The following is a 13,349-nucleotide window of genomic DNA, read 5'->3' on the forward strand; positions in this document are numbered from 1 at the left end:
GACAAGCAGTACTAATACTACAATATACACAGTCTGGGCACACAGTTAAAATGACAAGCAGTACTAATACTACAATATACACAGTCTGCGCACACTGTTAAAATGACAAGCAGTACTAATACTACAATATACACAGTCTGCGCACACTGTTAAAATGACAAGCAGTACTAATACTACAATATACACAGTCTGGGCACACTGTTAAAATGACAAGCAGTACTAATACTACAATATACACAGTCTGGGCACACTGTTAGCATGACAAGCAGTACTAATACTACAATACACAGCCTGGACACCGTGTTAAAATGACAATCAGTACTAATACTTCAATACACACAGTCTGTGCACCCTGTTAACATGACAAGCAGTACTAATACTACAATATACACAGTCTGGGCAAACTTAAAATTACAAGCAGTACTAATACTACAATATACACAGTCTGGGCAAACGCTGTATTTTAGATGTCAATTAAAGGGACATACCCCAGTTTCTAAACATTAAAGAATATATTTGACTATTAGAGCCCTTTTTTGATAACTGAAATCATACTTTACTTAGATTTTATTGTTTAGTTTACCCATTTCCGTACGTTCGAAGTGTTTTTGGTCATCCTGGTGTTTTTAATATCACAGAATGCTTTTCTCATATTTTAAAAAAGGCACGTGCGTCTGAGGGGTAACAGTTATGGAGTCGAGTTTTAGTCTATTTTTTTGAGGATATTTCACCATTTCAAAGTCACAGACTCGTTTTTTACTAATTTGTGACTGTATCAAAATGTGTTACAGTGTTGTACATTAACTCAACTTAGTGTTCATTTTCGCGGGTTGAAATTAGGGTCTGTCGATCCCTTTAAGGTTCAGGTGTCATAACATTTATCTCTTTGTTTCGGCCATTTTTGGTTATTTTCTATTTAATTATGCAACTGCTACAATACCGTGACACTAAATATTCAAGATAGAAACATTAAGGGGATTCGAAACGGATTTGGTAAATCCATTAACTAATTTCACCATTGTAACGGCCATTTTGAATGTTGAGCGAATGTTGAGCAATTATGGCGGCCATCTTGGATTTTGAAATTATTTTATTGAATTTATTGGCCATCCTTACATTATACAAAAATTTCGAAAATCAACCAAGATTTACATGCATAGGTAGGTTTTTGTGTTGACCCCCTTGCAAATAATTGGAGGCCCGGGGGTCATGTTTGGCACATTTTATCAAAAATCAGTTAGCACTGTCGGATTCCTTGGGAAAAATTTGTTTGGAATCAGCTTCAAACATAAAGTAAACTCTTTAGCTAAAAGGGGGCGGGACATATCCCAGTGGTAGGATTGATCCCCGTCGGTGGGCTCACTGGGCTAATTCTCGTTCCAGCCAGTGCGCCACGACTGGTATATCAAAGGCCGCGGTCTGTGCTATCCTGTCTGTGGGATGGTGCATATAAAAGATCCCTTGCTGCTAATCGAAAAAGAGTAGCCCATGAAGTGGCGACAGCGGCTTTCCTCTCATAGAGAGAGCGAGAGAGAGAGAGAGAGAGAGAGAGAGAGAGAGAGAGAGAGAGAGAGAGAGAGAGAGAGAGAGAGAGAGAGAGAGAGAGAGAGAGAGAGAGAGAGAGAGAGAGAGAGAGAGAGAGAGAGAAGAGGGTGTAGTGGTTTTGCACCTACCAATTGAGTCTTTAAAACACGCTTTGGTTTGGAGCCGGTACCGGGCTGCGAACCCTGTACCTACCAGCCTTATGTCCGATGTCTTAACCACAAAACCACCGAGGCCGGTATTCGAAGCATCTTCGCCCCAGTCAGTTCGCCCCCACGTCAGTTCGCCCCCAGTCAGTTCGCCCCCAAAACATATATCCATGTTTGGTTTTAGCCGACATGAGGCTGGGCCCACAAAATCCGCTAAAATCACCTTTATTGGGGGGTGGGGTGGGGGGGGGGGCGGCGGGCGGAATAGACAAATAGTTGGGACGAACTGACAAATTGTTGGGGGCGAACAGACAACCTGGTTGGGGGCAAACTGACAGAGGGCGAACTGACACTGGGGGCTAACCGGTCTTATTGGGTGCAAACTGACTGGGGGCTAACTGGTTTTGGGACGAAACATCTGGTACCCCTCTTCCCCGACCCCTGTCTCATACGCTTATCATATTTATAAAATGACATACCAAAGTTGTAGACGTCCATTATTAATGCTATCGTCAAAATTAGTTACGGACAGCAAAGTTGACCACACTCTGGGGGTGAGTTGACCAAACACTGTGGCGAGTTGGTAACATTGGGGGGGGGGGGGGGGGGGGGAAGTTAACTTAAAGAGTGTGGGGCGAGTTGGTAGGAGGCGAGCTGGTTTTGGGGCGGGCTGACGAGCATTTTGTTTCATCTGTCGTGGATGCTCTAACTACTAAGGAGAGATTTACAATTTACATACAACCACTGCTATCTAATGGCGGGAAGGTCAAACGATATCTAGACATAGGGAATACAAATGAGGATTGTATTTGATTGGTAAAAAGGTAATTACGGAATTGTCTATATATTTATGTCATCTACTTCTCTCTATATAATGCATTATAGGAAGAGCTAGGATATTTAGTCTTGTTGATGTGACAATATTTCAAAATCTTAGGTAACCGGAAGTCGTTTTCAGTTCACACGTGACACGAGTTTTACGTAACATCATTAAACACTTTAACATTAAAGGCTTTGAGTCTTGACAAACTTTCTTGCTTGATGCACGGTCGGTCTAAGATCGATACCTGTCGGTGGGCCCATTTTCCTATTTCTCGTTCTGGCAAGCCAGTGCTGTGTGCACTATGACTGGTACATATCAAAGGCCGTCGTATTTGCTATCCTGTCTGTGGGATGGTGCCACCTAGATATAAGATCCATTGCTACTAATGGAAAAATGTACTTGTTTTTTTCTCTACGACTGTCAAAATTACCAAATGTTTGACAGCCAATAGCGATGATTAATAAATCAATGTGCTCTAGTGGTGTTGTTAAACAACTAGCGCTTTGTTAATTGCTATCATTCACCACAAGTTGAGCATGGCCCTGTCAAGTAGTCCATACTGAAATGGAAATACTGTGATTTCATCGGATGATTGACCTAATTAATCACCTCTCAAAATATCTGAAAATGTATATATTTGATTTGTCGCTAAAAGTATTTTATTTAACCATCTACATAATTACCATAACTCACTTATTACTGATATTTTGTAAAACTAATTGAATTATGTCAACAGTCCATAATTCTGAGAAAAATACCGACTATTTGGAGAGCAGAGGCGTGACGTATTATTTTGAGTCACGTGACGGGCATCCCCCGAATAACCGCAGTGTCAAAATGATTTACCAAGCTTGTGTAACGAGAACACTTTACCGTCCTCTGCGACGTATGGTAAATTTATAGAAAGAAAGAAAAAAGTGAAAATAAGTTATTAAAAATTAATAAAAACATGTACTGAATGATAATAAGCTTATACATTAATTTATTTTAGTAACAGAAGCATGTTAAACATCGACAATCCCGACTAGTTAGGCCTTTGCATCTATCTAGGTAAATTTATCGTTAGTCGTACACAAAAAACTCTAAACAAAATAATCACAAACATCTTCAATTTCACGATATACCAGTTTAGCGACTGTATGGAAGCCACTGCCATGTTTTTAATTTTTATTGTTTTAATAAAGGACCTTCCTGTCAGCTAAATGAACTATGAAAACTGTTGATTTTTGTAAAGAGTGGAAATAAATATACCCATCTATTTTACGTGCACCATTTGTTGAGTGTAACGTGCACTGTTTTTCACACTCGTCAGATTGAAATTATGTGCGCTGTGCAAGCGCGATTGCACCTGCTCACCTTAAAAAGCAAGGTCTGATCACATCGCTAGAGCCCCAACTGATCAATTTACGATCATTGACACTTGACATTAATAGAAATGTATGCTCGCCCCACCCCCCCCCCCCCCCCAAGGCGAGCAGACTCGTCCCCCACGTCAGTGATTCTGAGTAAACATGACCCAAATTTAAGATGTTGACTATCCAGGCTATTTCGCCCTTTAACCCTGCTAAGTGTCAGTTTATTCCACCAAAATTAATTTGACATTTATAAGTATTAACAGACTGTCGAACCATTTTTTTTGTTTGGTCTCATTAAATTTAAATTTTACAGTAATCACAATCGGGAGGTTTATTTTTGCTTCTGAATCTCTTGACAATGAAATCTGCCATAATGTTTTGATTGTTGTATGAAAAAGACAGGGTTTCTGCCAGAGGGTAAAACGGGTATGGCACCAGACCCAGGGTTTAAGCTGGACTTAAAACATTATTAGCAATTTGGCTAATTTGACCCAAAAATCTGTAACCAAATTCAGGTTTCAATTAGCCAAACAAATGATGACAAAATTAAGGCTCTTTTTAAAGTAATTTATTTCTAACCCATAATTTCTTGGTACTAGTTTCTTTAGGTTTACTTTTTGTCATAGAATCTCTTTTCACCCACTTATCCATTTTGGAAAATAATACAAATAGGCTTTCAATGGAAACAAAGGCCAGTATTATTTTTTATTACCCGCCAATGTAAATTTTGATCTTGAAAATAAAAATAAAAATAAAGTCGTATTTTTCACTTTTATTTATTTATTTTTTGCTGTCGACTTCCACAAATAGCTCTAAAGAAAGAAAAAAGTTACCATTCTAGTCTATTGTTGCGCATTTCGTAAGGTAACAGTGAGAAATAACACTTACCTTTGATCAGTGTAGGTAGCTGTCTGATGTTTTCTCTGTAGCACTCTTGCTTCTCTCACATTAAAAGCATCAGTAGTGTCTATTTTCCCACAGGAGATGTAGGAGCTTAGAGGTGCCTTGTCAATCTTATTTTGTTACAAAGAATCCACATCTATCAAAGTAGCCATATAAAAAAAAAATCACCCCTATTGATACACCCCAAACAGGTTTTTTGGTTTTTTTTTCTTTCCTGCAACCTTTGTGCACAAAAGTTCTTGTTCGTAAACCTAAAAATAAAAAAAAAATACTGGCCTAATTGGCAAGCACTCAAAACAAAATGTTTCAAATTTGCCACCCAAGAGTCTGAAGAGAGTACGAAAACATGACCTCTTAGGATGGGGGACTGTTTAATACAGATCAATTTGTAGTTTATTAGAAGGTTTGGGAGAACATTATGGTGACTACTTAAAACAAGTGGCTTCTTAATGCATTTGGATGATTAATACAGTTAATGAATACTACAGGTTTCACTGTGCATCAATATTTTCACACATAACAAGATGACGTAACAAGAACTGCAGACCAAATTGAGATGCATGTAACAAAAATCTTACGGCATAGCATCGTGAGTGGTTGCATCGTCGTACACTTTCAAAAACATGTGCACCTTCAATGCGACCAAACTATGATGCAATCATTTAAACTACCGTAGCGATCATATGATACAAAAAAGGGTAGACTAATGGCCTACATTAAAAAGAACTGCGGATCTTTTTCACTTTTGACGGTGTGACAATTTTGTCGAAGCTATCGAAAGTCTGTAATTTTTGGAACGAACTAACTTTGTTCTTTAGGAGTCGTTCATTTAAGAATTGACCGCAATTATTTTTTGGTTCATGCAAGTATGAACCGAAAAAACAATGTGCACATTGTATGAGCCTGCGTAGAGGGTCATACAAAAGTGTGCACAATGTTTTTTCGGTTCATACTTGCATGAACCAAAAAATAATTGCGGTCAAATCTTATAATTAAATTTATATGCATACTGTAACAATACATAACTGAATTTATTTTGTTTAGCTTTAAATACGCCTGTAGAATTGTTTGTGTAAACTTCATTGATACTTATGTCGCGTAAGAATGCGAACGTTCATTCACTATCATTTGAATCAGGTGATTTTTTTGTAAATGACGTCATTTCCTCTAGCTGCTGTGCATTTTTACAGATCGTTTAATTATATTGGAAGGAATTGTCCTATTCGTGTTTAGTTTATATTTTATGAAAGTGAATGAAGAGAACGTGTCTAACATTTATTCTGTTGGTAGAACCGTTTAATTTTCGCCAACAGCTGTAGAACATCGCTTACAAGTAAGTTACAGAAGTGAAGTTTCCTATATAAATATATTATATGATTTCTTTGGCCAACGACCGAGTCTCATGTCATGATTAGCGAAGAGGTTGGGGGCTTTTTTTTGTTTTTTTTGTTTTTTAAATCAATGTGTCTACATGTCTACTCTGCTATAGCATTTTCCATTAATTTATCGTATGTACACATTTTTTGTAGCTTTCACATGTGTTTTTTTCTAAATATCTAAATATTATTGCCAGAATAATTCGGCTTGTTGCACAAAAGTTGTGCGAGTCAGTGGGGGGAGGGGAGGGGGGTAGTAGGCGTGGCTTAAATTTTTTCGGTTCATCAAGATATGAACGAAAAAAAGTAAGCACCTCTGGACCAATCAGATTGCCGTAAAGTGTATCTAGACGTAAAAAAAAATTATTATATAGTTATGACTACACCCCTGGCGTCGACATCTCATACAGTTGTTTGTAGGGCTATATATATATATATATATATATATACGACATTAATGACATATGTATATTAACTGGCGCCCATTTGATCGCATTGATAAAATTGCTAATTATATATGTACGACGATCAAATATATTACATGTATGCAACTAAATCGCAATCGTCTGCCGAGGCTTACTGCACCCAGTGTATTGCTATTGCTAGCAGTTGTAATAACAGTACATTGTTAAATATTCAGCAAAAATCAAATTAGAGTTAAATTGAGCTTTTTAACAATCTTTTATGATATACGCGGTAAGCGGTATTCCAGGAACAGTCAATCAAGACATGTCAGCTTTTTCCGCACGTAAGAAATCACGTTACATCGGCCACATGGAGGAAGCGAAAAGGAGTGAGCTATTCCGATTGACAAAAATAAAGCTGGTTACGCAATCCAACGGAAGTGGCTCAAAACAAGCATGCGCAAAGTAGATGTACAAATAACAAATAGCGAGACTAAATAATTCTGCGTTCGCATTTACTCGAAAGTTGTTATTTCCGACTTGAAACTCATTTCCCACCTATAATATGCGTTTTAATGTATTAACAAATACTCCTCAAAAACAAATAGCGGAAGAAAATTAAACAGAATTTTCGAATTAGTTTTTTGGCGATTTGATAATGAAATATTTTCGCCAAATTCAATATTAATTCGAATTGGCGAACGACACCTTAAACCCATAATACCAAAATGTTTTAACGAGACTTTTTGTTGACAAAATTAATTACTCATCATTAACTACTGTATGATTTTCTTAACCCTAACCCTAAACGTAACCCATTTTCTTTCAGGGGGAGGTCCGTCAGCCCATACCCCCTGTTTACTGGTTGCATTAAATTCCATAGCGCCATACCTAAAACGTTTCTTTCTGCCAGAAACACTGTAAGAGGCATGTTCAGAAGAATGAAGCAGGACTTCTAGATTATGGTAGCCCCACACCCATGGCTAGTGATATTCAATGATAAGCTAGTAAACAACTGTTACCATGCCCGGCGGTTAGTGCATTTTTTTCTTGTAATAGCTTAACGCATTCCTCTCTTACAGTGTGAGTGATACCGTGTGATGGTCACTGTTTGTCGAGGGCTGGGATCTCGTTATAACTGTGTTCCTTTCTTTACAGTGAGTGATACCGCGTGATGGTCACTGCGTTTATCGAGGGCTGGGATTTCGTTATAACTCTGTGTTCCTTTCTTTACAGTGTGAACGATACCGCGTGATGGTCATTGCGTTTGTCGAGGGCTGGGATTTCGTTATAACTCTGTGTTCCTCTCTTTACAGTGTGAGTGATACCGCGTGATGGTCACTGTTTGTCGAGGGCTGGGATTTCGTTATAACTCTGTGTTCCTTTCTTTACAGTGTAAGTGATACCGCGTGATGGTCACTGTTTGTCGAGGGCTGGGAGTTCGTTATATCTCTGTGTTCCTCTCTTTACAGTGTAAGTGATACTGCGTGATGGTCACTGCATTTGTCGAGGGCTGGGATTTTGTTCAGATTCTTGGAGAAGGAGCATATGGCGAGTAAGTGTTCCATACACAATTTGTATCATTATCTGCTATATATGTAAAACTGCCTCTTTCTTTATATACCAGTTGTGGTGCACGGAGTTGAACAAGGAATAGCTAAATGGGCCCATTGACAGGGATCAATCCTAGACATTGAGTGCGTCATTATATACCAGTTGTGGTGCACGGAGTTGAACAAGGAATAGCTAAATGGGCCCATTGACAGGAATCAATCCTAGACATTGAGTGCGTCATTATATACCAGTTGTGGTGCACGGAGTTGAACAAGGAATAGCTAAATGGGCCCATTGATGATTGACAGGAATCAATCCTAGACATTGAGTGCGTCATTATATACCAGTTGTGGTGCACGGAGTTGAACAAGGAATAGCTAAATGGGCCCATTGACAGGAATCAATCCTAGACATTGAGTGCGTCATTATATACCAGTTGTGGTGCACGGAGTTGAACAAGGAATAGCTAAATGGGCCCATTGACGGGAATCAATCCTAGACATTGAGTGCGTCATTATATACCAGTTGTGGTGCACGGAGTTGAACAAGGAATAGCTAAATGGGCCCATTGACAGGCATCAATCCTAGACATTGAGTGCGTCATTATATACCAGTTGTGGTGCACGGAGTTGAACAAGGAATAGCTAAATGGGCCCATTGACAGGAATCAATCCTAGACATTGAGTGCGTCATTATGCAAAACATCTCCTTTATTCCTTCCTTTGATCCTCGACTAACCGCGCGTCAGACGAGCGCTTTACCACTGGGTTACGGTCCACACTAGACATCAGCAGCATTTCACTATTAGATGAGTAAAAAATAGATCCCCTAGAAATGTCTTACAAGACATAAACTGAAAAATAAGTACATTGTACATTTCAGTATATATATATCAGGGCACAATATTTCACGCGAACCGACGTTCTGTAAACCTGTTCAGAAATTGAAACTTGCAAACTTCACGATTACAGAACGTTTATTCACTCAGACATACTACTAGTATTTTGACAAATGTTTTAGGCTGAATTTTAGATACTTGATGCGCTGCAAATCGGTAAACAACGTTATATTTCAACAGTTGTAATTTGCAACCAGTTAAAGTAAATGTTCAGTATAGAGTTGAGCCAAAAGTTTTAAAGAAATGTGTTCAGACCGCTGGGGATGACTAAATTATCTGCTGCTATTTTATCTCTAAAGGAATATATGTAGACATAATATTGGATTGCCTATAATTTTACACATGTTAAAAACAGTTTTAACGTAAACAGGAATCTAAAAGTGTCACAAAAATTTAAAAATACTATCATCGCATAATGAGCTTTAAAAAAACAAACATTTGGAACATATCTGTAGTACAGAAGTACCATCGATAAAGTGAAAGTAGCATAGCCACCGCAAAAAGGAATCCCTCCAAATGATTATGTATATATTTCAAAGGCGTAGCACCCATTACGCACATGCGTACGCAAAAACAAAATCCGGGAATAGGTCGAGGCTGTCTGTAATTGTTCTATAAAATATCCTCTTAAAATTGACTCAAAAAAAAGATTACAAAAACAAAAAAAACAAAATTCTCCGACAAGGTTCATATTGCATCTACAGGCGTCCTGAGTTTCAAACTTTTCACAGGGAGAGGCCCCCCGAATATCCCCGCTCGGGCACGCCTTTGGCGTGCGTAATTCTAAGAAAATGTCTGGCTACGCCCCTGTATTTTATTTCAATACTGGGGCTGATATAATTCAGTTCTTTTATAATATTGTTAACTTTAGCAAGCATTAAAGACATTTTTTTTTGGTCAAATGTTTTCGTTTGTATTTGTTTTAACTTTGTTTCAGCTAAAAACTATGTATTTAAAATATTATTTCATCGTAATTTTGAGGTAACCAATCGGGTAACCCATGGGTTACGCAAATATAATTCACGTAACCGAACAATTAGTTACCTAGGTAAAAACCACGTAAACCGACTTCCGGTCCCTCAGATTTCGAAATATTGTCCCCTGTTTATACTATATTATCATATTGCACAAGATTAAAAACAAAATCTTTTGACTGAAATGCCAAAATATAATATTTGAATTGGTGTAAGAAATTGAAGATTGGCAAATTTTTTGGCAAACAAAAACAGGAACCCAACGCTAGCCCTGAATATGGTGAAAATATTCCGGGAAAAAGTGTTGGAGGATTAATATTAAATATTATAAGTAAAATTAAATGTTCCAATAAATTCTGTCCTGTTACTGTTAGGCTGTGTTTTTTTCTCCATTGAATCGACACATTAGTAATGCTAGGAGTCAATAATTTTGTCAGAAGGTCAACTAAAACAAAACAATAATTTGTTTTGGATAGCATTTTACCTGTTTTATCCTCTGGCAGAAACCTGTGTACCCAGGGTTTCTACCAGAGGGTAAAACGGGTATAGTGCCATACCCAAATATTTTTGCTGTTTATTTTGCGTTAACTTTTTGACAAAATTAAGTACTCTTTATCATTACTGTATGATTTTCTTAACCCTAACCCTGAACTTAACCCATTTTCCTTCTGAGGCATACCCCCTGTTGACTGGTTGCATTCAATTCCATAGTGCCATACCCCCAAAATGTCTTTCTGGCAGAAACACTTGTACTCTAAGTCTAAGAATGCTTATTATTATTTATTATATTTATTTACAATTCTCTACCTCAATTTTCTTCACAGAGTTAAGCTAGCTGTCAATAATGAGACTCAGGAGGCTGTGGCGGTCAAGATTATTAACCTCGACAGGGCCTCAACAGCTGAGGACAACATCCGAAAGGAGGTTCGTTTATTGTATAAACTACACTTACAGTGTTTGCGGTTTGAAAAGGGCAATTGCTCTTGGTCATGTGTGCTCAGGCAAAATGATTTCTGCACGTGTGAAAAACCGTGTGTCAAATGTTATCCAGTGAAAACCCTCTAAACCGGACACCCTTGGAACCAAGTAAAATGTCTGGTTTTAAGAGGAATCAGCTTTAAAGAGGTTAAGTTCTGTACTGGTTTTTAGAAATGGACTCTGTAAAATGTCCGGTTTACAGAGTGTCCGGTCTTGAGAGGTTTCACTGTATGCAACGTAATCTTCAGAATTGTGCAGGTGTTAAAAAAATCCCAGACGCCCGTGCTAAGTGGAATTTTCATACCGGGCAAGTAATTATGTTAACTGCATATGCCCGATGACAAGTGACTAATTGACACCTAAAACTTCTCTTTTAGAAAAACCAATTAATTCTTTTTTTGTTTGTTACAAATCTCGGTAAAACCTTTGGAAAGAGTTCCGATCGGTCGAGCATTTACATAGCTCTAAGGAGAACTAACCCTAACCCTAAATGCTGGAACGATCGAAACTTGCCAATGCGTCAACACACCAAAACGGAAAACAATGATCGGTAATTTCCGCCACTGAACGTTTGACTGAATTCGTACTTGTAAGTAATCGGTTTGATGATCTTCAAATTTGGAAATAGCGTCCAACATGCTTTACAGCTTATGTATAGGGGAATGTCCGAGTAACTCTCCATTCCTGAGAGAGTTACGAGGATATTCCCCTACTTAAAATACACCACTAAGTAATAATTTTATATGAATATATGTTAGTATGGATATTAACACCAATGATTTTGGTGGGTTAATTAAGTAGGGTTTCATCTCTCCATTACTGAAAAATAATGAAGCGTTGAGACAATACTGTGACTTCGCAGGTGTATTTTAAATAAAAATAAAATATACATGTATGCCTTGTGTATACATGCAATCAAAATGTTTAATCCTTGCAAAAATTGTCATATTAAAATTATATTAGACTTTAACGTGGTGGAATCTACACTTTGCAAATGGAACGGGGTCGTAAAGCATGTTTATAATTTCCAAGTTCAATTGAACAAAGCATAAATATTATGAACTGTATTCTTATAAACGTTGCAAAATATTTTAGTTCAGATATCTTAAACCTTGTAGCAGAACATACTTAATGTTTTTAGTACTTTGCAAATGTAAATCGACGTCCGTGTAAAATGAACGGGCAAAGTGAAGTTAGATTTCATTAGCCCTATGTTATAATCGTGACAAGTTAGATTTCATTAGCCCTACGCCATAATCGTGATGGTGCGATGCCCTCTAAACATACATGAATACTGTAAATCATGATATTATTGCGTCCGTACATGAGTGAACAAAAATGCGTATTTTTATTAATGCGTCGGGCAAAAGTCCACATCACATAAAAACCACAGTTGTGTTCTTATTATATTGTTGGGCTTCATCTTTCATGTTAAAAGAAGTCAGTAGTTGTTTTGACAGCTACTACATAATCTGAAGCTAATCGCATGGTGGGTCGACCTGGAAGCCCTAATTACTTAAAGTAGTGTAATTAGTATAACTACACCTTATTGTTAAGGGTATGCCTCACACTTTTGTGTGGTGATTGCTTCTAATTAATCCACCAGTAGGAATAAAAGGTAAACGGGTCGCTATTGCAGGGCACAATATATCACGTGAACGCAGACGTATTATTCTAACAAATGTTTTAGACTGATTTTATACACTTGATGCGAAGCACAGGAATAGACGTTAACAAATGCGATATATTGCAACAGTGACAACTTGCGACCAGTCTAAATTAAATGCCATGTATAGAGTCGAGCCAAATGGTTTGAAGAAATATGCACGGATTGTTGGTTGCGGTTATATAATTTTCTACTGTTTCATTTTTAAAGGAATATATTTAGTAATAAAATTTGTTGATGATAATTTTACAAATGTTCAAAACAGTTTAAACAGTAATCCAGAAGTGTAAGAAAATTTGAAAAATACTCACATCGCAAAATGAACTTTTTAAAAACAAAACATTTGGAACATCACTGTATTATATAACCGCTATGATATTCCAGGAAAGTGAAAATAGAATGGCAACATCGAAACGAAAGAAAGATTCTTGAAGTATTCACAAAACGACATTTAACAAAAATTGTTTTTGTATTTTGTTTCATCTTTATATTATAAAAGTTTTATTTTATTTAGAAGTATTATAGTAAAATGCTGCACATTTTTTGTATTGGGAATGAGACTAAACAAAATGCGTCAAGTTATTATTGCGTCGATGTGTTCGTCGCATTTTTCGCATTAATTACTTGCTCGCATTAATTTCATGATTTACAGTATATTATTTTCAACATCATGTGGCAAACGAAATCAAAAAGGCTGATAGACGTCAGACTAATACATGTGTAGTTG

General features: G+C 37.3%; 1 protein-coding gene across 2 annotated transcripts in view; it reads left to right on the forward strand.

Annotated features, from left to right (window-relative positions):
* The first annotated feature begins 2,449 nt into the window (after window positions 1-2,449).
* The window catches only part of LOC121386691 (serine/threonine-protein kinase Chk1-like), a 46,020-nt gene continuing 35,120 nt past the window's right edge, over window positions 2,450-13,349 (forward strand). The window contains exons 1-3 of one of the 2 annotated variants that reach the window (XM_041517683.1): window positions 2,450-2,515; window positions 8,025-8,107; window positions 10,803-10,902. In XM_041517683.1, coding sequence (XP_041373617.1) covers window positions 8,043-8,107; window positions 10,803-10,902 — 165 coding nt within the window. In that variant the 5' untranslated portion in view covers window positions 2,450-2,515; window positions 8,025-8,042. Of the gene's footprint in view, window positions 2,516-7,946; window positions 8,108-10,802; window positions 10,903-13,349 lie in introns of both variants that reach the window. The other variant, XM_041517684.1, reaches the window with a different exon arrangement.

Source organism: Gigantopelta aegis, chromosome 12 (assembly GCF_016097555.1).
Source record: "Gigantopelta aegis isolate Gae_Host chromosome 12, Gae_host_genome, whole genome shotgun sequence".
Classification (NCBI taxonomy): domain Eukaryota; kingdom Metazoa; phylum Mollusca; class Gastropoda; order Neomphalida; family Peltospiridae; genus Gigantopelta; species Gigantopelta aegis.